We start from the raw sequence: 24173 nt of genomic DNA on the forward strand, positions 1-24173 counted from the left end.
TATTACATTATCAACAACTGCTGAAGGAACCAAATCTATTATTTTTCAAGAGTTAATTCTCCATAATTACTTCTAGGAGAAACAATCACTGAAATTTTTATATCGTATGATGCGCTGTTTTATGTTAGACTTCTTCGAAGTCAAACCTTCAAAACTATGTGATCTCGATCGTTGAAAAAGTTTTCAAACATTTATCCCAGTTTTAAAGTTCACATACATTGACTTCTTTAACATATACAGGAAAATAATCTAAGAATGTTTTTAAAACTGTTCCATATTGATTCTCCTTGTTTGTAGACTGGAATGGTATCCGTTTGACTACTAATGTTTCTGAAGTTTCAATAGTTTATCAAACTCATTAAATTTTAGCATTTTCAAAAAAATTACGATTTTCATCAACCCACCCCCTCCCTCTAAACCAAATTTCTGGCTACGCCACTGAATACAGCCATCCTCAGTAGGAAGCTATTTTGCTGAATGTATAATGAATAACGATTAAAAACCACTTGAATTATCACAACTTTGCATCCTTGCAAAAATTCTTTTGTATTTTCGGCATACTCCTAATTTTGTCCCATTATGCAGGATGGTATTTTAGGTGTTCAAATTAAACATCGAAATAAAATATTTTAAAATTTGGCCAAGAATTTGTTGTATTTACTCCTCTGTGTACCGTTTCTCTCTAGCAGGGGCGCATCCAGAAAAAAAATCGGGGGGTGGGGCGGAGGGTGTCGGGTATTTCGATTTTTAATTGTACAATACGTAATCTGTAATTGCCTGATATAATTGGAATTAGTGAAAATGTTGGTTCAAAATGATTTTGAGTTTGAAATAAATTTAAAATTAAAACAAATTTGGAATTTCTCAACAACTCGAAAAATTCGCGGGGGGGTGGGGGATCCTCAGGTCCCTTTCCCTGGATTTAGAGAAAACAACAAAGTTTTAGTTAAAACAAATAGTTTTATTATATATTTGGATGCCGATATATCATGTCGTTTATCCATTCTAAGAATTGTATTATTGTCATAAATTAGAAACGTTTCATACAATTTCATCAAGAAATGTTAGAATATCAACAAAGAACACCCTGTACACAATTCGTTTAATTATGCACGATTTTGACGTAGGACTACGTCTTTGTTTTCGATATGGAGGTGCACTTCGCAAATTCTACAAAAATGGTATGTAACGAAAAGTTGTCCAATCTCACGATAAATTTTCAAATTTTTTACACGTATCGCCCCGAAATACTTCTAATAGATTCCAAAAGATAAACCCAAAGATTTTTGATATCATGGCATTAGAAATTTAACTAATGTACAACCTAGTCAAAATATCACGCATTTACACACAGAAGATGGCGCTTCCCAAGTCCGGCACGACAGATTTGTGTACCTAGAGCGCTACGCTTTTATGAATGACGTAATCATCGACTATCTTTAAGAATGGATACGGTCAGACAAGCTCAGTTGCCTGTTGAACGGTAGGCGCAGCAGGTCACAGCGCTGTGCGTTTTCGCAGCCAGTGTAGCTGAGTTAGAAGTCCGTTACACTGGCTGTGGAGCTACCCAGTGCCGTCCAACACGCGACTGAGCTTGTCTGTTCAAACACCATGCTTTCTTTTGTGTTATGCTCGTTTCCAGCACACTTTTATGTACAATCTCGAACACAACTATTCGTACACAAAATCGCTTGTACATTCGAGCTTCATTTGCAAACACGGTTGACATAGTGTCGTGGTACTAGTTGTCTCTTTCGCTCTACCCATCATCATCATCAGCGTTGACTCATGTTGCTTTGTGCGCTTGGGTTCAACGTTTGAGGAGAATGTCTAGATAGGTATATCTAATTTGTTAGCAGGGTTACCATATTCACAGATTTGTCACAGATTTTTTCTCACAATTTTTGATCACAGATTCGTTTTTACAGATGGCAAATTTTTGGCATTTTGATGAAAATTTCAGATTTTTAGAAATATTTTTTTCGCAGATGTTTGGGAAATTTATCACAGATTTTCACAGATTTTTTTTCCTGTTTCAGTTATCACAGATGGTAAAAGGATATTTTTGACCGAAACACAGATTTCAATGTGGCATCCCTGTTTGTTAGCGGTTTCGTGCGTAACCTGCATGATAGCAATCTGTGCTTTAGCGCAAAGACGAAAACTTTCTTAGCAACAAATTTACGCGGATCGATAGACAGCACAACGAAAGTTTACGTTTACGTTCGATTAATTCATTGATTCATTTCCACTTCACGTGATTCATTTCCACTCAGCCTATCTTATTTTGAATCTGCTAATAGGTACATACTACAAAGCCTATTTATGAATGAATACACTTCCACTCGAAAAACAGTTTCAAAAACGCATCTAAGTCCATATATAAAATTGTTTTCGATTCTTGTATATTTATAGTTTCGATATATGATTAAGACCACTGCATTGGCTACATTTGTATGCGTACTCTAGGAAAGTTACAGTAATGGTGAAATATAACTAGAAAGCTTGGTTCATACATGAAATGTGATTATATTGTCTATAATTTGATTTTTCTTCACCGGTCCGGGTTTTTACCACATACAATTGAACAGTTTTTACAATTTTTAAAAGCTGATCTTGTGCTATAAAGATTTCGCTCCAGATATTAGTTCTGACACGGTTTTCTGTCTTCTTTCTTCAGATCTTCTCAAATAAGTTTAATAGGATTCGATCGCCTGCTATAAATGAAATAACCTGATAACCAAGAAGGTTTGGTTCAATATATAACATTCGGTGTTGATTGGTTGTGCTTAAACTACACGTAAGAAATATATTTGATTTATTTTTGCTCTAAATGTACTAAGAAAGTAAATATTTTACATTAAGTAGTATAGTCCTACGTCTACAGCTCGTGCAACCCCATAGGGCTGCCCCTTGTAATTTTTACTATCAACCAAGATTTTGTAGGTATACAACACTTTTCATGCATTATTTGGGTTGAATTGGATATGATATACAACTTATACTAGGTTACTTGAAAAGTTTAAAATCACTGCAGCATCTTGTTATTTATCGATTTGTATTTGAAACTTTTTTTCCGATTTGATGTTTCCCTAGATTTTGTAAAATTTGAAAACAATTAAGATTTAATATGAAAAATATTTCCTTGCTTAGTAATTTCCATGGAAGTAGAAGATAACATGTGACATGATATGCTATAGTTTGATATCGTGATCGAATACGAAAAAAAATTCACAATCAACAAGCTTCTCATACAATGCTGCAAAATAATGATTGTGCAAATGTAGGTAGTTAACGTATGCGTTATATAGTTTGCTACCAACCAAAATTATACTGTTAAAATGGTTTTGGGTTTTTTCGTTCTACCTGCCCTACCTTATGGGAGAACACCAAAATTAGCTTTACGAATAATTCAGCGGCTGGTGGTGAGTTAATCGATTGCCTTGTACGCAGTTCATTTTGGTCCGATTCCCAACCCAAAGAGCCGTATCAATTCTGTTTTGCGTGGAGGAGCAATTTTTTGATAAAATTTAACGAACATCTAAAAACTAAATTCTCTAACTTTGTATCACATGTTCAGTGCGATTTGCGCATACATACGACAGCCACGATCTTGAGATACTATGTGCCGACGCTGTAACACTTGAACCAAGCGGCGTATCCAGAAGGAAGGTCCGCGGGGTCCGAACCCCGCCGAAAATTTTGAACTTATTGTTTTAAACTAGTTTCAATTTTAAAATATTTCAAAATCGAAATTTCAGACACACATTTATTTTGGATTCGCCCCTGCTTGGCACAAAAATATATAATATTTAATTAGCTTAATTAAGGACCCCCAGCCTCTCCGTTGGCGTAAGCTAGATTCGCTGCCGGGAACTAGACTGAGTAGACCGTGACGAGATACCACTAGTCGCAGGTCATCGGGGCACCAGCGAACCGGACGCCGGAATCGTCGGACTGACCTCGACACCTGGTGGGTTGGCTCGGTTTCGGGAGAACTTAGGGAGGTAGGCTAGGTCAATCGTCGGGGACTAGACCGAGTAGTTCGCGAACAAGTCGGGAGTTCAACGAGTAAGTGGTGCTGAATAGTACGAGAAGGGAGTTGCGGTGTTGAATGGCATAAGCGAGCCGAGTCGTTGTGCTGAATGGCACACGGGAGCCGATGGGATCGGTAAATTAGAAGTTGCCGCCCAGATTGTCTACGTAGGGGAAGAGCACTAAGTCTCGACCCACAGCTAGCTCTCCGACTGGCATGGTCTGTGAGGATGGTAGTGAACTAGTACTAACTCACCACCATCCACACAGACTATCAGAGAGAGAGAGAGAAAGAGTTCACTCAAAAATGCTATGAATCTCAACGCCGCAAACTGTCACAATAGAACGCGACACGCGTGTATGCGTCGGCGGTTTACTGGGTAGTTAAGCGCTAACACATATATGCGCACTGCCGTCTTGTATTGTGACAATTTGCGGCGGTAAAAGGCCGGGTCGAAACTAATTACACATATTATTAACAAATTAGTAGGGGAGCCCGGGGCTAGTTGGCGGTTGGGGTTTTTCTCTGTTTCTATTAGACACATAGCGCTGCCTCTTCTTGTGTACCCCAAGTTATGTGAAACCCGCTATTCAATGTGTTTTTGTTGCAAAACGATTTGTTTGGTGGAAGTTGTAGGTGATATTATGCTTTAGAGCATACCAAATAAATTTTAAATACTTTGCGTAATTTAGGGTGATTTTCAATCTATTTCCCGAGTGATTATAAGTTTCGATAGCGCATGAAAAGAGCTTTCAGTATCCGTATAGATATTTCATCTATCCACAAACAAAAGTTATTTTTAAATAGTTTTTAATAAAATATGCGGTTGGGGTAAGTTGGCGGTGCAGCATGCCGGGCAAGTTGGTGGTACTATTTACAGTGCAAAAAAGTCATCATTTTATTTCTGGAATTCACTCCAAAGTAAGAAAATCTTTTTCTTGTGTATCTCGCCAATGTAGGAGACATTTATTTCGGCCAATTGCATGAAGAATTTCGAAAATTTGCTGTTGAATAGGCAGTACGCGTCAAAGTCAAAATGCCGGGGCATTGAAACTAAAATATAATAGCAAATGTCGATTAATATACAGTTTTCTCGAAAAGACATTCGTCACGCTTCAAAAGGACCCTTGAAATAATTGCATCTCTATTTGATTGCTTAGTTTTTGGCGTATCCTCATATACTTATACCGCGGCCGTGGTAAGCTGGTGGGTTTTCCGCGTCACATATTTTTGTCTCTAAAAATGGAGACAATGCATCAAATACTTTAAAAAAAATCACAGATGTTTCCAACAGTCTGCTCTTTCATGCCGTGTGTTCTATTTTGCAAGATCTACGTACATCAAAGCGGTAAAAATTGAAAATTGAAAACACCGCCAACTAGCCCCGGTCTCCCCTATCTGCATATAAAAATGTATAAATGTTGTATTCTAGACATGAGCAAACAGTTCACTGCGAAGAACCACCCCCGACTGATAACTGTAAATATAACTAGTTCACATGAACCGCTTTTCCGATCACCTGATGTTTTACTTGGGTGCACGACGTTAGGCATAAATACGACAGACGTAAGTACGTTAGGCATGAAGTACGTTGGACATAATGGACGATTGGCATAATGTACGTTGGGCATAATTTACAAAAAATCGCATAGTCTCAAATTATCATTTGAGTATTTACTCAACAAAAATGTTTTTTGAAGATCGTAATAGCCTCTTAAGGGCCTCTTCTCATCAGTTAGCTTCGACAAATCGTGTTTTGTTTCAATCGTTGGAATTATTATCAGAGAATATAATTGGAACGTTTCAGAATTTAGCTGATTAACATTTCATGTCTGTAAGTTTCCTATCATTTGATTGTCTTATTTCTAATATCTTTAAAGCCTCATTGATGAAAACCACCCTGAGGCATTACGATTGTAACGGTTTGTATGGGAAATTCCAGTGTGGCCTTACTATTCAACCAGTAACTTCGGAACCAAAAGTTAGAACAGAATGAATTTCAATAGCAGGTAATGGAATGACTGTATCTTTAAGCTGAAATCAAGTTTGTGAAAATAGATGAAGAATTCGCTGGAAAACAGGTGTGATATTAGTTTAGGAGCTTGGCGAGTTCCCCGGGGACATCAAGAATCGTCATAGCTGGCCAATGTGGTCAAAGCAAGTAATCTAGACCTGCAAATCCAAGTAATGTTGCACCTAATTTAATATGTATTAGATCATGTAGACTTCTTGGTGTTACTAGTTTATATGAGAATTGGCAGTGTGCCCGCACTCTTCAACCCGTAACTTCGGAACAGGAAGTCGGATCAATTAAAAATTCAATAGCAGCTTACGGGAACGTTATATCTTTCATTTTTTTTATATTGTTTTCATATTAAGATTGTGTAAATCGGTGCAGCCATCTCCGAGAAAATTCTGTGAATTTAAATGTCACACACATGCACATATACACAGAAACATACATACACACATACATGATATACACAGAAACATACATACACACATAACTCCGCTAGCGTATGACGGATCCCAATAGTAGCATGTCTGTAATAACATACGTACATGGAACTATTGAGATCCAGAGCTACAGGTCCAAAGCCCTGGTAAAGGAGGATGGTTGTGATGATCCGGGCCGAGATCACCACGTAAAGCAAGGTAGGGCATAACCCCAATTCCAAGGCGTGAAGCGACCCGTGCCGAGGGATGAGTGATCGAGGGGGTGAAAAAGATGCTCGATCGTTAACGGAGCCTGTGGGGTACCTGGGCAACCCCCACAGTAAGCGTCCCTTACCACGCTAATGCGGAGCTCTGGCGTGGCGGACATATATTTCTCGCGCTACTCGTGGGAATTTTCATGGAGCAAAATAAAAATAAAAATAAACAGACGGAGGTGCCAAACCCCTTCGCAAGAGGTGGTTTGGCGAGGTCTCCCCCCCGTGGGGAGAGTAGTGGAACGATGAGTGCTGTACTCGAAAGCACCAGTGACCCCCCAGCAGCGGTAGGCAATACCCCTACCAATGCATCGGAGGGGCCAATAGCTGCGATGCGCAAAGTAGCGAAGCAACTCGATGCTATAATCGACTTCGCTAGCGCAAAGCAGAACATAGCCAAGGAGTTGAAGTTGAGCCTTCTGGAGCTCCGGAAAGCTGTTCGTGTCGCAAGACAGGAACAGCAGGCATATGTTGAGAGAGTGGAATGTCGGGAGAGGCCCGACAGAGAAACCCAGACAGTGGCCTCCAATAGGGAGGAAAGAGAGAAGGTTAATAGAGGTTCACAGACAGTGGCCTTTACCTTCTATGGAGCAGCCACGTCGATCGGAGCGGCGACCGAGTTCCCCTCGAAGGGAAAGGGAAAGGGCAATCGCAAGACGGCATCGAATGCGAAGCGCCCTAGGAAGTCGCCAGGAGAGGGTGCCAAAACCGACACCACTCGGCGTGCAACCGTCAAGGTCAAACGCCGCCTGGGTGAGGTAAGCGAGGGCGAGAGTGACCTCGCTGTTGAGAGCGATGGTACCAGCAACCCGGCACGACCGGGGCAGGGGGGCTCAAACCCCTGGACGCGGGTTACCAAGAAAAAGCCGGCACCGAAACCGGAGGTACCGCGGCCTGCGAGGAAGGCCAAGGACAGAGGCGAAGCCTTGTGGTTAAAAACCGACAAGGACAAATACGCCGATGTCCTTAAATCGATGAAAGCGGCCGAAAGCCTCTCGGCCCTTGGGCAGGATGTGCGTAGCGTAAGACGCACCAACACGGGAGAGATGCTCCTGGTGTTGAAGCGAGGCGCACAATCAAGTGCAATATACAAGGCCTTGGCCCAAGAGGTCCTTGGTGAGGGCGCCCAAATCAGGTCGCTAGGTGCGGAAACAACTCTCCAGTGCAAACACTTGGACGAGTTCGCGACCGCAGAAGACGTCGCCGCAGCCGTCAAGGAGCAATGCGGCGTCACAATCGAGCGGGCCTCTGTGCGATTGAGGGACGGACCCTCTGGCACCCAAGTAGCCTACCTCAGGCTACTGAATGCGGATGCCAAAAAGGTAACCGAGAAAGGGAAGCTGAAGATCGGCTGGTCGGTATGCCCTATTAGTATACCCCAGCCGCCTTCAGTGGACAGGTGCTATCGGTGCCTAGAATCCGGCCATAAAGCTTACGAATGCAAAGGCCTAGACAGGAGTAAGCTATGTCGTCGATGCGGCGAGGAGGGGCATAAAGAGCGGGGGTGCACTAAGGCATATAAGTGCCTTATCTGCACCTCTAAGAAGCAAGCCCATAAACATGCTATGGGCGGACCTTCGTGTCCCTTCGGCGAGTTAAATAAGAAGAAGCCGTGAGAGTCACACAGCTAAATCTTAACCATTGTGCAGCAGCCCAACAGCTGCTGTGGCAGTCGGTCTCGGAGTCGAGGACAGATGTCGCCCTATTATCAGACCCGTACAGCATCCCTGCCGGCAACGGCAATTGGGTGTCGGACGGGTCTGGAATGGTGGCAATCTGTACAACGGGAAGGTTCCCGGTTCAAGAGGTAATACACCCCTCCGCCGAGGGTGTGGCGATTGCCAAGATCAATGGTGTGTTCTATTGCAGCTGCTACGCCCCACCAAGGTGGCCAATAGAACAGTTCTACCAGATGATCGACAGGCTCTCGTCGGACCTCGTGGGCCGGAAACCGGTAGTAATAGCGGGAGACTTCAACGCTTGGGCAGTGGAGTGGGGCAGCCGCTGTACAAATAGCAGGGGTCAAGCGCTAATGGAAGCGTTTGCGAAACTCGATACTGTGCTAGCTAATGATGGCTCCGCTAGTACATTCCGTAGAAACGGAGTGGAGGCGTGGATTGATTTGACCTTTGCCAGCCCGAGTCTGGCTCCAGGCATGGAATGGAGGGTAGACGAAGGCTACACCCATAGTGATCATTTAGCAATCCGCTTTAAGATCAACTATGGTGTGCAGCATCCGAGGGCGGGAGATCCCTGTCAGGTACGCGGGTGGAAGTCCAATCACTTCGACAGCGAAGCTTTCACCGCGGCCCTGGGACTGGAGGCCAACACCGACAGTCTAAGCGGGGATGCGCTGGTAGCTGTTCTATCACGCGCGTGCGACGCCACTATGCCGAGAAAAACACTGCCAAGAAACGGTAGATGCCCGGTATACTGGTGGAGTGCCGAGATTGCAGCTCTACGGTCAGCCTGTCTCAGAGCTAGACGTAGGATGCAAAGAGCTCGCACCGAGGATGCAAGAGAGAACCGCCGTGAAGTGTTTCGAGCTGCGAAATTAGCCCTTAACAAGGCTATTAAAAGCAGCAAGAGAGCGTGTTTCGACAACCTGTGTGAGAGTGCCAACGCGAATCCGTGGGGTGACGCCTACCGGATTGTGATGGCCAAGACCAAAGGGGGCTCCTCACCCCCAGAACGGTCTCCGGACCGGTTGGCAACGATTATCGAAGTACTCTTCCCGTCTCGAGCCACAAGCCCCTGGCCACCTGCACTACGAGACAGTGCGGGCACGGTCGAAATGGTGGCTCCAGTGACGAACGAAGAACTACTCGCAGTGGCTAAATCCCTAGCAATGAACAAAGCTCCAGGGCCGGATGGAGTTCCGAACAACGCTCTCAAGGCAGCGATCATAGCGAACCCGAACATGTTCAGGCTAGCTATGCAGAGATGCCTTGACGAGTGCCGTTTCCCCGATAGATGGAAAAGGCAGAAACTGGTGCTGTTGCCGAAGCCCGGGAAGCCGCCAGGCGACCCATCGGCGTACAGACCAATCTGTCTGATAGACACGACTGGCAAACTGCTTGAGAGGATCATCCTCAACAGGCTCACCCCGTACGCGGAAGGTACGGACGGTCTGTCAAGCAACCAGTTTGGCTTTCGGAAGGGTAAGTCCACAGTGGACGCTCTCAACTCAGTGATAAATACTGCCGAGATAGCGATCCAACGAAAAAGGCGAGGTATTCGATACTGTGCGTTAGTGACACTTGACGTGAAGAACGCATTCAACAGCGCAAGCTGGGATGCCATCGCGCTCTCGTTACACCGGCTTAGCCTACCGGTGGGTCTGTACCGGATCCTGGAAAGTTACTTCCAAAACCGCGTACTGCTATACGAGACCGATGCCGGTCAGAAAAGGGTTCCGATTACCGCCGGAGTCCCGCAGGGCTCGATCCTAGGCCCGGTGCTATGGAACCTCATGTATGACGGGGTTCTGAGACTGAAGTTCCCTCCTGGGGTCAAGATCGTCGGCTTTGCCGACGACGTAACCTTGGAGGTCTACGGGGAGTCAATTCCTGAGGTAGAACTAACCGCAGAACACGCGATTAGCACGGTGGAGGAATGGATGAGCGCGAGAGGCCTGGAGCTCGCTCATCATAAGACGGAGGTAGTTATCGTCAACAACCGCAAGTCGGCACAACATGCAGTTATCCATGTGGGAGAAGTCGCGATCACTTCACAGCGAAGTCTGAAGTCTCTCGGAGTCATTATAGACGACAAGCTGACCTTCGGCAGCCATATCGACTATACGTGCAAGAGAGCGTCGACTGCTGTTGCGGCACTATCGAGAATGATGTCCAACAGCTCAAAGGTGTGCGCCAGTAGACGTAGGTTACTGGCAGGCGTTGCCGTATCTATCCTCAGGTACGGCGGCCCGTCATGGTCAAGAGCACTGAGGGTAACCAGTTACCTACAGAAACTGGAGAGCACCTACCGCGTGATGTGCCTCAGAGTGATATCTGCCTACCGCACGGTATCACACGATGCATCCTGCGTGATAGCGAGCATGATGCCAGTCGGGCTGGTCATTCGGGAAGATGAGGAGTGCTTTGAGCTACGTGGAAATAGGGGAGCCCGCGAGCGCACCAGGGTGACCTCGGTCGCCAGATGGCAGCGTGAGTGGGACAACTCCTCGAAAGGTAGGTGGACCCACCGGCTGATACCTAGCATATCGAGCTGGGTGGGAAGACCCCATGGGGAAGTTCACTTCCACCTGACACAATTCCTGTCAGGCCATGGCTGTTTCCGTCAGTACCTCCACAGGTTCGGGCACGCGGAGGTCCCAGTCTGCCCGGACTGCCCAGGTGTAGATGAAACTGCCGAACACATACTGTTCGTATGTCATCGGTTCGACGTCGAAAGAAGAGCAATGCTTGACGTCTGTGGCTGGGACACAACCCCGGATTCCCTTATCCAGCGGATGTGTCAAACGGTGGAGAAGTGGAACGCAGTCTCGGCTGCTACCATCCAGATTGCCAGTAGGCTACAGGTAATCTGGCGAACCGAGCAACAGACGGCGGGCACGGCTAACTAGTGATTGGTTAGCTGGAGCGAAAAAGGCCAAGCGCAAAATAAGAGAGTGAATGGTCTGTTCATGCCGAGGTAGGTTGGCGCAGCGAATGGCAACCGCGTAAGGGGTAAACCCAGCCACCCCGAAGCAAGACAGAAGAGTGAGTGTATAGGCGTATAAGTGGACTGCCTCATGCCAAGACGGGAGGGTCGTAGCGTAGTATGTTGGAACTAAGCTATCGATGCCTCATGGCGTGGCAGAGGAGTGAAAGGGTGAGCATCCAAGTCAGTCTCACACTGCATGTTAAGGGTGAGCATAAAAGTCAGCCTCACAGGTTGGTAGCAAGCAAGGAATGAAAAAGGTGAGCACAAAAGTCAGCCTCGCATGGTATGTCAGAAGTGGGGCCTAAGAAAAATGTCCCACATGGGATGCCAGAGGGAGTGACAAAGGTACAATAGAGTGGCACGATTGAGAGTGAATCAGGTGATAGGGTGAGCACCCAAGTCAGCCTCACATGTATGGGTAGGGCGAGCACAAAAGTAAGCCTAGCAAGGAATGAGTAAGGTGAGCACACAAGTCAGCCTCGCATGGAACGTAAAAGGTGAGCACAAAAGTCAGCCTCATGTGGGAGTGTTTGAGAGCGAATCAAAGTGTGATTGAGAGAGCACCCAAGTAAGCCTCATACAGGATGTATGATCGCGCGAGTGAGAGTGAATGAGTACACTTAGTACAGCCATCCCCCCAGAAGTAATACCGAGAGGTAGTTCCTGGGAGGAATGATGGCGGAGCCCAATGGAGTTTAGTCGGTATTAATGGCTGGTCACCATTCGAGTCCGACACGCCCCCAGTGCACCCCGTGTGGTAGATTGGACCCTACCGTTAGCACGTGTACTGGGCTAGGACATAAAGGTCTTCTCCATTGTAAAAAAAAAAAAAAAAAAAAAAAAAAATACATACACACATACATTTTTTGATCTCGACGAACTGAATCGGATGTTTTATGACAGTCGATTTTTAGAGTGATTTTAGAGCCTTTCTTTCTTTCTTTCTTTATTTATTTATTTATTTTCATTTTTCATCTGATTCATGTTGGTCTACATGAAATTTAATGTTGTTGTATGGGAAAAGCCCATTTCAAGGTTCACTTCAGAAGCAGACCTCGAATACGCGTAAAAACCCATAATCTTTTCGCACGTTTTTCCTACAATTACAATGATCTGACATTACAAATTAACAAAATCACATACAAGGTATACAGTATTGCAATAACATTACAGAAATATTTTCACATAATCTTATAAACTAAGTCAATCTCCTAAGTCTATTCTTGAAAACATCACTAGAAACATAAAAATCTAAATGGTCATACACACTATTGAAAACATTACACATCGCCCTTATGGGTTCGTTCTGACCGTACTCGGTGCGCTGAAAGTCTAGTCTTAAAAAATTACGCGATCTAAGGTTTCTGGGGGGTACGTTAATGTTGATTTGTGAGAGAATATCTGGGGCATCCATTTGGCCAGTCAATATTTTCCCAACAAATACCGCTCTGAATGTATTTCGCCTTTTTGCCATAGTTTCCATATCGAGCAGACGACAGCGATCATTGTATGGTGGTAGCTCTGTTGGGTTACGTCACAGCAAAGTTCTAAGAGCAAAGCGGAGGAATCTTGCTTGTACTGCTTCAATTCTGTTAGTCCAAATGCTCGTATAAGGACACCAAATGGCTGCGGAAGCTTCCAGAACAAATCGAACAAGTGAAAAATACAATGCCCGCAGACAATATGGATCAGTAAACTCGTTGGCGATTCTTATTATGAAGCCAAGGTTTCTATTTCCCTGTGCTACAACGTGAGAGTAATGGTTTCTGAATGTCAGTTGCGAGTCCAGGAGTACACCAAGGTCTCTGATAACTGACACTCTCTCTAGCAATTGGCCGGCGATGTTGTAGCTCCAGAGAATTGGATTTTTTCTGCGCGTGAAAGATATTATAGAGCATTTGGACACACTGAGAGCCAACAAGTTGCGATTACACCAGTTACAGAAAGCATCTAGATGTCGCTGAAGTTCGATGCAGTCCTCTATTGACCGCACAATGAGAAAGAGTTTGAGATCATCAGCATATATGAGTTTGCACCCTGGGGATAGCATAGCATAGCAGACGTCGTTGAAGAATAAAGAAAAAAGCAACGGTCCGAGATTGCTCCTTTGAGGTACACCCGACAAGTTGATGAAGCTATATGACACGTTACTTCCTAATTTCACAGACAGAGAACGATCTACGAGATATGATTTAAGCCATTCTGTAAAATTTGATGGAGCCCCCAGCCACTCGATCTTTGCCAGAAGAAGAGAGTGGTCTACACGATCGAAGGCATCTTTAAGATCAGTGTATATAGTGTCTACTTGTGATCCATCTTCGATGTTTTTAATACAGTACGATGTAAATTGGGCTAGATTGGTGGTTGTTGACCTGCCTGGTAAAAAGCCATGTTGGTCCTTCGATATGTATGCTTTGGTCTCACGAAAGAGCACATTTCCTACTAGGATCTCAAACAACTTTGATCCAGCGCAGAGCGAGGTTATGCCACGATAGTTCGCAAAATTTTGCTTATCCCCTTTTTTAAAAACGGGAAACATTACTGATTTTTTCCAACACACTGGAAACACTGATTGCGACAGTGATTGGTTGAAGATTAGTCGTAAAGATGTACACAATGCGCTTGCGCATTTTTTCAGTATAATGGAAGGCCTGGTATAATCTGGTCCCACCGATGTAGAGGACTTTAACTTGCTTATGGCAGCCATAATGTCTTCGTCAGTAAATTGAATGTTTCCAAAATTGATTACATCGCGAGGGACATCTTGAAGGCCACAGTCCACCTGAGTTGAGCTAGCCGATTCATTTTTAAACACACTCGAGAAATGTTTTGCGAACAAATATTATATGAGAAAGGCAAAAAACGACTAAAATATTTTAAATTTCAACATGACCATAATAGTCTAACGTCCATTACGCATAACGTACACTATGTCTAACTACATATATTATGCCTAGCGTACATTATGCCAAACGTTCTTATGCCTAACGACCATATTGGTTTTCTACCAAAACATCGGTTGTGCCAATACCCGTATTACTGATTACGCCCTTGCCTGTTCCGCAGCGACCTATACATTTCTACGGAAAGCTTGCTGAATAGTCACACACTTTCAAAACAATTATTTCCAGAATCGTATTCCGTTTTCCGCCAGGATCGTTCGGTTTCGAACAGCAATAAACGATCTGGAGGAGGTGTTCTCTTGGCTGCTCGTTCGAAATTTAAAATCCGTTTGTTATTGTGCCTTGCAGGATAATCGCTCGATATTCGATTATATGAAAGCTCAATTGAGATAGGCGCGTGACAGCCGCCTATGTAAATTTATAGGCAGCTTTTTCCTTGAAGCTTTCGAAAAGCACACAGCTGGCAGAAAAATAAAGCTCCACTGAAATCTGCTTGCGGAGCAACTGCGGCTATATTTGATGCGCCTTTCAGACGCCCGCAATGTGGGATTTTATTATAAGCGCGAAAATATTACCCCCCAGTTGTTCTGGTGTTAAGCAGCTGTGGGTCTCGCTCACTCTCAGCAGTTTCTCTTTGTACATATGTGTTATCTATATTGCTCTTGATCGAATGATATTTCTCTCATTGACCAATATTTGAATTTGCTGACATTGATCACTGCTCAGATGACTTTGAATGACAGAATCGTAATTATAGGACACTTGAACTTTAGCGGCATCAATTGGGTTCGCAAAATACATCATTTCTGTACCCAGACTCATCTCATTCATCAACTAACACGTGTATCACTCAGCTACTCGACGGTTACAGCACCGCGGAGCTAGTTTAACTATGTGACGTTGCTAATGACAACAGCCGCATTTTGGATCTTTGCTTCGGAAGCCAGGAGCTCTCGGATCACTTCGCCGTTTGTCGTGCACCAGCTCCTCTCGTTAAACTATGCCAACACCATTCTGCTCTTCATTGTTTTCTCCGGAAATGTGTATCTTGTACATTCGAAGATACCACTGAGAAACTGACATATGCCTATCGCAAGACAGATTTTCAATGAATGCCCCTTTTTCTGTCTCGTATTAATTGGAATAAAATCTTTCCACACTCTGGTGCAAACGCAGCGGCTGAAATTGTTTCGAACGTACTGATTTAAGCTATCGACCAGTTTACTCCTAAAATACTCAATCATGGCTGTGAACATCCTCTATGGTCGAATCGTACACTAAAAAAGTTTTGGAATTACGTTAATGAACAGAGGCGTTAGTCACGTTTGCCCACTCCTATGTCGCTAGGTGATTTAAAAGCGACTTCATTGCCGGACATCTGTGAATTATTTCGCCAACAATTTAGCAGTGTATTCACCAATGAAATTCTTAACAATCAACAAGTCTCCGCTGCAGTCAACAACGTTCCCCGTAGTAGACTAGTATTGGACCTAATTTCACGATATCTTCCGAGATTGTACAATGAGCTTGCGCAAAACTAAAGTGTTCTAACACTCTTGGACCTGCCGGAATCCCATCATCTATCATTAAAAAATGCTCGTCGTCGCTTACCACTGTATATCGTTTCGCTTTTAGATCCTTTTTTATAAACCAGAAAAACGTAATATGATTTCCAGATGGTAGGAAACACTCTGGAACTTAACGACATATTAAGTCGTTAAGTTCCAGAGTGTTTCCTACCATCTGGAAATCATATTACGTTTTTCTGGTTTATAAAAAAGGATCTAAAAGCGAAGTTCCCAATTACCGGAGAATCGCATCTTTATGTGCACTATCGAAATTATTGGAGCTCATCGTTCTCGAGTTTTTGACACATAGCTGCATCTCAGAAACTCAACAAGGTTTCATCCCCAGGCGATCTACTTGCACTAATTTAGTATCCTATACCTCGTTTATCGCTCGCTCGCTACAAGATCGATTTCAGGTTGATGACATATACACCGATCTGTCGGCCGCCTTCGATAAAATCAACCATCAAATTACGACTGCGAAACTGGAACGTCTCGGTTTCTGCGGCAGTTTTTTGGAATGGCTCCGATCTTAATTATCATGCCGTAAAATGTCTGTTAAAATCGGGAATCATTTATTTTCATCCTTCGACGTAACGCCGTACCTCAAGGCAGCCATATCGGTCCTTATATCTTCCTTCTATACATAAACGATTTGGATTCAGGTCTTGAGGTGTATTATGCCGATGATTATAAGTTATTTCACACAGTTAAAAGTTACCCTGATGCATTGTTTTTGCATTCTCAGTTTGACATTTTCGCTAATTGGTGCATGACTAACAGGATGGTTTTGAATGCCTCGAAGTGTTCTGTAATTTTCGACTACACTTTTTTGCAAAACAAATTAAAAATTGTAACTACAGTGAAAGACTTAGGGTTTTTTTTTGGATTCAAAGCTTACATTTAAGTACCACATTGCTTTTATCTCGTTCAAGGCTTCGCGTACTCTAGGATTTATTTTTAGGGTTACTAAGCATTTCACTAACGTATAGTGCTTAAAATCATTGTACTGTTCGCTCGTTCGTTCCACACTGGAATACGCCGTAGTTGTTTGGACTCCTTTCTACAAGAACAGTATTCAATGCATCGAAAGCATTGAGCGTAAATTTGTGAGTTTTGCGCTGTGCCATCTGCCTTGGAGCGATCCCTACAATCTCCCCAGATACGAAGATTGTTGGAATCTCACTGGTCTTGAAAAACTGTCTTTGCGCTGTAATGTGGCCAAAGCGTCTTTTGTCTCTGATCTGTTATTGTCTCGCATCAACTGCCCTGATTTACTCCGTCTTCTCAACATTGATATTCGCCTCCGAAGCCTTCGTTCCTACTCTTTTGTCCGACTTCCCGTGTCTCGTACTAATTATGGCAAAAATGAACCCGTCAGTAGCATGTGTAGAGTGTTCAATCAATGTTGCAATGTCTTTGACTTCAATTTGTCTCGTACTTCTTTAAAAAAAATGTTTTCGCGCTCCGTTTCCCATACCTGATAGTGTTAGCCAAATTTTTATGTTAATGTTAAGGTTCAAAGAACTTTCGGTGAGCGTCTACACGAATTGAACGCTTGATAGTATGCGTTGGAAAAAATGCGTTCAACTTTGTCACCGGTTTATCCATATAAAGCATTCATTAAACTCTAAAGGAAGAAAATCAGTCGAATTATTAGATTATCACGATTCAAATCATGAAAAATAGTTGGTGGAAAAACAATTGACCGGGCGGAATGGTGCTTTTGAAAAAGTGGCGGTGATTCACACCACCGCACTTTCCCAGGGCACGCAACACAACTGCGTAGTGAAAAAACCACAGCCACTTTTTCAAAAGCACCATTCAGCCAAGTCGATGGTTTTCCAGCAGCTATTTTGCATGATTTGAATCGTGATGATTTAATAAATCTCAGATAGTTTTACACATAAAAACATCTTCTACATCAAGATAACTTGAGCCAATCCCCAGGCACAGTCATTTGAAGCAAAAAATTGAAAATTTCTCAGTACTTTTCTCGCTATATCTCAGTAACGTAGCAGAATGTCAAAATTCTGAAAACGCCACTTTGTAGAGATTTTTTAGACAAGTGATGTGGCATATGTAATGGAACAAAGTTGTGTTGACGATGTGGATTTCAAATGGGATTGAAATATTGTAACAATATCGTCAATACGTATATTGTCAAAAATAATGAACGTGTGCGGCCCGCTAGTCAAAAAAAATGCGGACAATCATGGTCAGGCGATTTAAACAGTTTGACGTTTGACTCTACTCGCCTGTGCTAATTGCCCCCAGGAACAAATGCAATTTGCGAATGCAATTTAAAGGCAATTTCAATACTTAGACAAATTTTCTGGCGGCTGAAATGGTCTTGGTTGTATTTTTTGCGTTTTTCTAACATGGCGGTTCATGTTTGGCTCAACCTTAAGGCAGTCGCGCTAGTGCTCTGAGTGCACGCTGCTCTGATAAGTAAGCGAAGTCGTCTTAGAGCATCAGCGGCTGCTCGTTCAGTGGGCCATATGCGTGACTTCCGGAGGGTTAAACTTAAAATGGTTTTTTTTTAAATAATTGGCGTGTTCTCGCTTGTTTTTTGTTTGTCTAGTGCACTTCATTTAGCCAACGAGTCGTAATGAAAGTCAGATTGTGGCAAGTTTTGGGGTGCAATACCAATTTCATAATTGATTCTTCCTATAGTTTGGTGGTGACTACCTAGTATACTGATAAGTTTATGTGAGTAGATAATGAATCCTAAAATACGCATTATTTTGAATTTTCATATTAGGCAATTAAGGGCGTTTAATGGCGCATTCCGTGGGCGATTTAAGGGCGGGCAGAGCGGCTAAAAATGACGGTGGCAAACCGCCCAAATGTTACATTTGAAATAGCCCCATAGCTGGCTTTACTCATTTTTCAAAGAAATGTCAAAACATTCACCCTCTTGCACTAAACAGATGCCGCATATATTCTGAGCGAGAGCTCTCATTGCTGCCTAAACTGTTATAATATATTATTTCTGTTTACTGAACGTGTTCACCAAGGGTAACGGATACTTTAGGATGTATATAATGACAGAAACAATGTTAGATGAACATTTTCATTTTGCTTGTGTGCCGTTCATTGCCCGGTTCCATACTGGGAGAGCACCGACAGCGGTTTGTGGGACGGTAAGCCAGTCCATTTTCATTCGGTTGCCTAAAAATCGGCCCGAGGTATTTGACAAACGGCGTTAGGTCATGTGCAGCTCATTCGTTTTAAAGATAATTGAGAGCTACCGTTCTTTTATAAAGGATTTCCGTTCACCTCTTCGAAGAACCACTTCGTTTGAACCGATCACGAATGAATGGCGGTGCGTCAGCAAACGCGTAGCGTGGCAAAGACCCCCCCCCATTTTCCCCTAGGTGGAGATTTTTCGCAAAAGATTTTTTTTCTAACCCGAAAAAGAGTTGAAACTTCTATACTGCCGCTATTTGCATAACTGTCCCATGTGCTATGGGATTCCCTATAAACATGGGACAATTATGCGTATAACGGCAGTAAATTCGAAACCAAAAAAATCAGCATATGTACCTATGTAAACCCTCAAAACGGCAAGCTAAAATTGTGACTTCAGGAAGCATCGCTCCTAAGACCCAACGAAATCAAAAGCTTTCTTCTTGTAGTTTCATCAGGGAGAAAATCGAAAGCTCGAACACGCTCGATCATTTGTATTTCAAATTATAAGTTCATTGAAACTAGAGAACTGTAACTAGCCGGTCCTCTGAGACCCCTTGCCTTTTTAGGGTTAGAGTTGTCAGATAATCATCTAAGGCCAAATATGTCCCAAAGAGACACGTGGCCGTAGAATTCTTTAAATTACAATCCGACGAATTAAATTGTGGTATAAATTGAATATCCGAGACTTAACTACTGGCAGCTTGCTTATATTTTTGAACAACAAAGTAATGAATTAATCGAATGTAAACAAGTAACACATTTTATGTAATGAAATAGTATTGGTTCTTTACAAAAAAAATCATTTCCACGGTTTGCTCAGGGCTGCATTGATAAGGTTATTTGATAGGATTTGAGTAAACTCTTTCAAATATATCATTGTAAACTTGCAAATCAAGTTTGGTCATTATCCCTTTCATGCCCAACTTTTTTCTCGTGCATGTAGGGTTCCAAAACTATTTTTCCCTGAAAACGGTGTGGTCAAGAAACACGAAAAGCCATTTTTCATAAAGATAGGTGCTTTCCTCGCAGTGCTAGAAGCTGCTCATTTTTTACCTTCCTATTCCCAATACAATTCTCCTAGAATATTTGCAATAGTCCAATTGCGTAGAAAATGTAGCCAAAGACAGTCTAAATTGATAAGTTTTATCAGTTTTCAATAATATTGCAACACACACGAAGATATATGAAAAATTAATTTTCAGTCGTCAACGTAAATTGTTCCTGGCAGCACTGCTCCATTAGAATCCAATCAGACTAATTGCAATAACTTCAGTTCTAAAGCTGATCCTTGTAACTAATAATACTCAAATGAAAGGCAACAGTTACAGTTATTACCCTTACTTGTTTTTGCGAGCCTCAATCAAAAGTTATAGCTGTTAAAAAAAGTTGTTGTCCACAAACAACATGGGCATGAATGGGTTAATAAAGTGGTTGAAATTTAACATTTTTTTCGTATCTTGCATTCATACGTCATCATAACAAACTATTGTAATTTAATTATTTGGAGTATTTAAATATTTTCTGATCTGCGCTTTCGACTAAAAAGCATTGCTTTATGCACAAGTCGTATTCTTTGTACAAAACTGCACCGAGTGAAAACCTTATCCGTATCAAAGCTATTATCTATTTACATATGCACTACCCGGGCACAAGAGGAGACGGCTAACAAATTATATCTAGTTTATTGTGTGGGCAACGCATAATATTGAAAAGATGCAATTCGAAAATGAACATATTCCGTTTGACACAGGCTTACATGTGTTATGCTTGTTAAGCACAGAAATAAATATTCCTGTGGAGGCGCATGGTTCCAGAGCCCTGCATTTTAAATTATAACTGGTGACATACATTGTCGACTTTCAGTAATCGCACAGCAATTATGTTTGATGTTCCATCACATTCCTACTTAAACTCAATTCTAAGTTGAAAATACTTTAAGTTATATGAGTGTGTTTCTGTAGTATTTTACCGCACATTATCACTGCATTCTATTTTCCGAAATAAACACGCTTTTCATAGAATCATTTTCATATTCAACGCTACGCCATCACGGTTCGTATCGAACTAGTTTTTGGATACCTACTATGCGAGCTTCCGATCAATTCCAAAGCATTCCCAACGATTGGAAGTCCTGGAGGTCCCGGTATTTTTTCCGCTAATTCCAGCATGTGCCGCCGGGACAGCCGCCAGTAAATTAACCAAAGTAACAGAGCCGGAACTAACAGGAAATAAAACACATTAATTGGCGAAGCAATATTGGCATTCGCCGTCAATTGGTCCGCTGGAGCCACCGTGGCAGACATTTTCTTCAATTATTAAATCACTGATTCTTAAAACTTTGTCTCGTTCAAAATATAACCGAAACTATCACCGTTGTTTTTTTCAACAACTTTATCACTACACTTGAAATCTTCGGCGTAACTATCTGAGTTTATCCATATCTTGGAGGTCGTTAATAATATATAGTATACCACTTGCCAGTCTGGATATATGCTACCACCGCAGCCGATTCGCCGTAACTGACTGATGGAGATTTTTGTAAATTTGTTTTTATAGTCGCTACATATTCTCGCTCGTTCGGGTTGTGTCGCCTGGCCATTTGCAGCAAATAACTTGTCGCAGACCCTAGCGACCGTGGCGTTTTGTAGTGTTCACCTAGCGCACGTATGTGTCGTCTTGCACATGCTTGGGGCGAGTGCGCGTGTGGAAAATTTCACTTGTTGCTGTTGTTGGTATCCCCAATGAACCTGTGTAACGTAAAAGCGGACGAAGTATAGCCATACTGTTGACACGACATGGTTCTGTAAGAACTATTTTTCTCTTACAAGAGAATTTGTCCATAGAGCAAGTTATTTGAAATAGTCCCGAACTATTGAATAATTTAAATAAGATTTACTGTGACAATATGTGTTAGTGTGACGTAAACTGTTAGCACATGTCGCAAGGAGGATTCAACCCCGTTTTGACGAAGTTTTTTATGGGTAATTTTCTTGATTATTCAAGGTGCAACTGGACTTGCTTATGTACAAAACGTTGAAAATGAAAGGAATGTTTAGGTTCTAGATTCCGTTCTAAGATAATTAAAATTATGCTTAGTTGCCATGGTGGATTTATGGCTTAACCGTTAACGTACTAATCACTTCACCGTTAAGGGAAGGGAATATTTTTTAAATGTTTTTTGGCGATACATAGAGTGCTAGTAAAGGTTGCTTCGCATATTTTTTTTTCAAACGGACATGAAATGCGCAAAAAAACAAACCAATTAAAGACAAACCATTGTTAGTTGTGTATTTTGATAGTATATAGTGTACAATTTATTGTATGTATTGAAATAACTTTAGGGTAACCATGATTATGTTTTGAAAATGATTATATTTTGAAAATAATTTCTGGTCAGTCTAATTTTGATTATTTTCTTGAGAATAACTTTAGGAGTTTCGTGAATAACGCATTCATTGTTGGCCTGTAGCTCATCTGTTGCATTCATCTATCGAACATCGTTTTCAATAAATGTTTGTGGCAACAACCGTATGACTTGTTGCTTCATCTTATTTAGACAAAAGGTCTTTCAAATCATGTGTAGCAACATTAGAAACAACTGTTGCTGACATTATCTCCAGCACTATTTTTGAAGAAAAATGAATCCTGCATGCCATTCCTGTACAAACCATACACGCTCTTTGTGTGCAAAGATGAAGCTTTGGCAGTTAATTGCTAAATGTTAGTTTTGATTGAACATTCCAAAATGTGAAGACGTTGTTCAAATATATTTTTGGCATAACAAAAGTGCAGAGAAAACTGATCAAATTAAGTTGATACGCCAGCAAAAAATAGCAATTGAAAAAAGATAGAAAAATAGATAGATAGGGAATAAAGACATTTCTTGACGAGAGGATATCGTCGCTGTTGTGCTATCTTATGACAAACGCCATTTTGGGGTAAACTGAGTTAGATATGCCACATCACGTGTCTAAAAAATCTCTATAAGGTGGCGCTTTCAGAATTTTGATATTCTGCTTGGTTACTGAGATATAGCAAAAAACATGATGAGAAATTTTGAATTTTTTGCTTCAAATGACTATTTCTGGGGATTAACTCAAGGTATCTTGGTATATAAGATGTTTTTATGTGTAAAACTATCTAAAGAACACAATGGCATAATTACTTTCAAAACAAAATTACACGAATTGTGAGAAAAATGTAGTTTAAGTTTTAAACTGGAAATATAGCATATTTGGCAACACTGTAACCAAAAATAACTATTTTTGCTAGATTCTCTGATTCATTTCCTTCAAAATGCATCTCACCGATTGTTTATAGGTCAAATTAAACCAAAGATATGAATAAAAGTTAATAGTTGATGATTTTTTTCTATGGAAAATTTTCCATGCACGATTATGACACGCCATACAAATTTTGTCATCTATACACACCTATGGCACGTGTGAGTGCGAGTTTTGTTTACATTTATAGTCAAAACTCGCAACATAGTCAACCGATTTTCATCATATTTGAGAGATTAATAAAGAATAGATGCTAGCATCAATTGTCTTCTTTGAATTATTTATACCATGTGAAAGCTTCAAGATATTCAATCTCAAACTTTAAAAATCGTTTTTCTCAAAATGAGCTAAATGGCGCTTGTCATAAGATAGCACAACAGCGACGATATATCAACGCCCCTGACGGGATATTGAGATAACAGAACGACTATACCCCCCAAGAGATACTGTCATTCGAATTCAGCTTAAAGCGATTTAGGTTTATAAACTTTCGGCGTGACTTTTTGGAAGCCATAGTTCAGTTTCTAACCCTTTTTCGACAGAAGTTCCAGAGAAAGGTTGTCGATACTGCAAAAAACTGGTGTATTTTCTCTGTAATAGATTTGGATCTGATAGCCTCACAGCAAACAACCCGCGAATCAGGATAATGGAAATCAAAACATCAGAACTCTTGGGATTCCAAGGAATGTAATGGAATACCTTATTCTCGTGAAGGATACATGGTTTGACAATAAAGACCAGCAAGGTACAGCTTTGTTCGTTATCCTGAGAGGACCAAATAATACCATACTTTAAGCCAAACCCGCTGA

General features: G+C 42.0%; 2 protein-coding genes across 2 annotated transcripts in view; one reads left to right on the forward strand and one right to left on the reverse strand.

Moving 5' to 3' along the window:
* The window catches only part of LOC131696315 (cytochrome P450 4g15), an 89089-nt gene extending 67467 nt beyond the window's left edge, over positions 1-21622 (reverse strand). The window contains exon 1 of the mRNA XM_058984865.1: positions 21165-21622. Coding sequence (XP_058840848.1) covers positions 21165-21384 — 220 coding nt within the window. The 5' untranslated portion in view covers positions 21385-21622. The remainder of the gene's footprint in view (positions 1-21164) is intronic.
* Positions 1-24173, forward strand: part of LOC131696298 (uncharacterized) — a 357871-nt gene that overhangs the window by 77590 nt on the left and 256108 nt on the right. The window lies entirely within an intron of this gene.

Source organism: Topomyia yanbarensis, chromosome 1 (genome assembly GCF_030247195.1).
Source record: "Topomyia yanbarensis strain Yona2022 chromosome 1, ASM3024719v1, whole genome shotgun sequence".
Taxonomy (NCBI): Eukaryota; Metazoa; Arthropoda; class Insecta; order Diptera; family Culicidae; genus Topomyia; species Topomyia yanbarensis.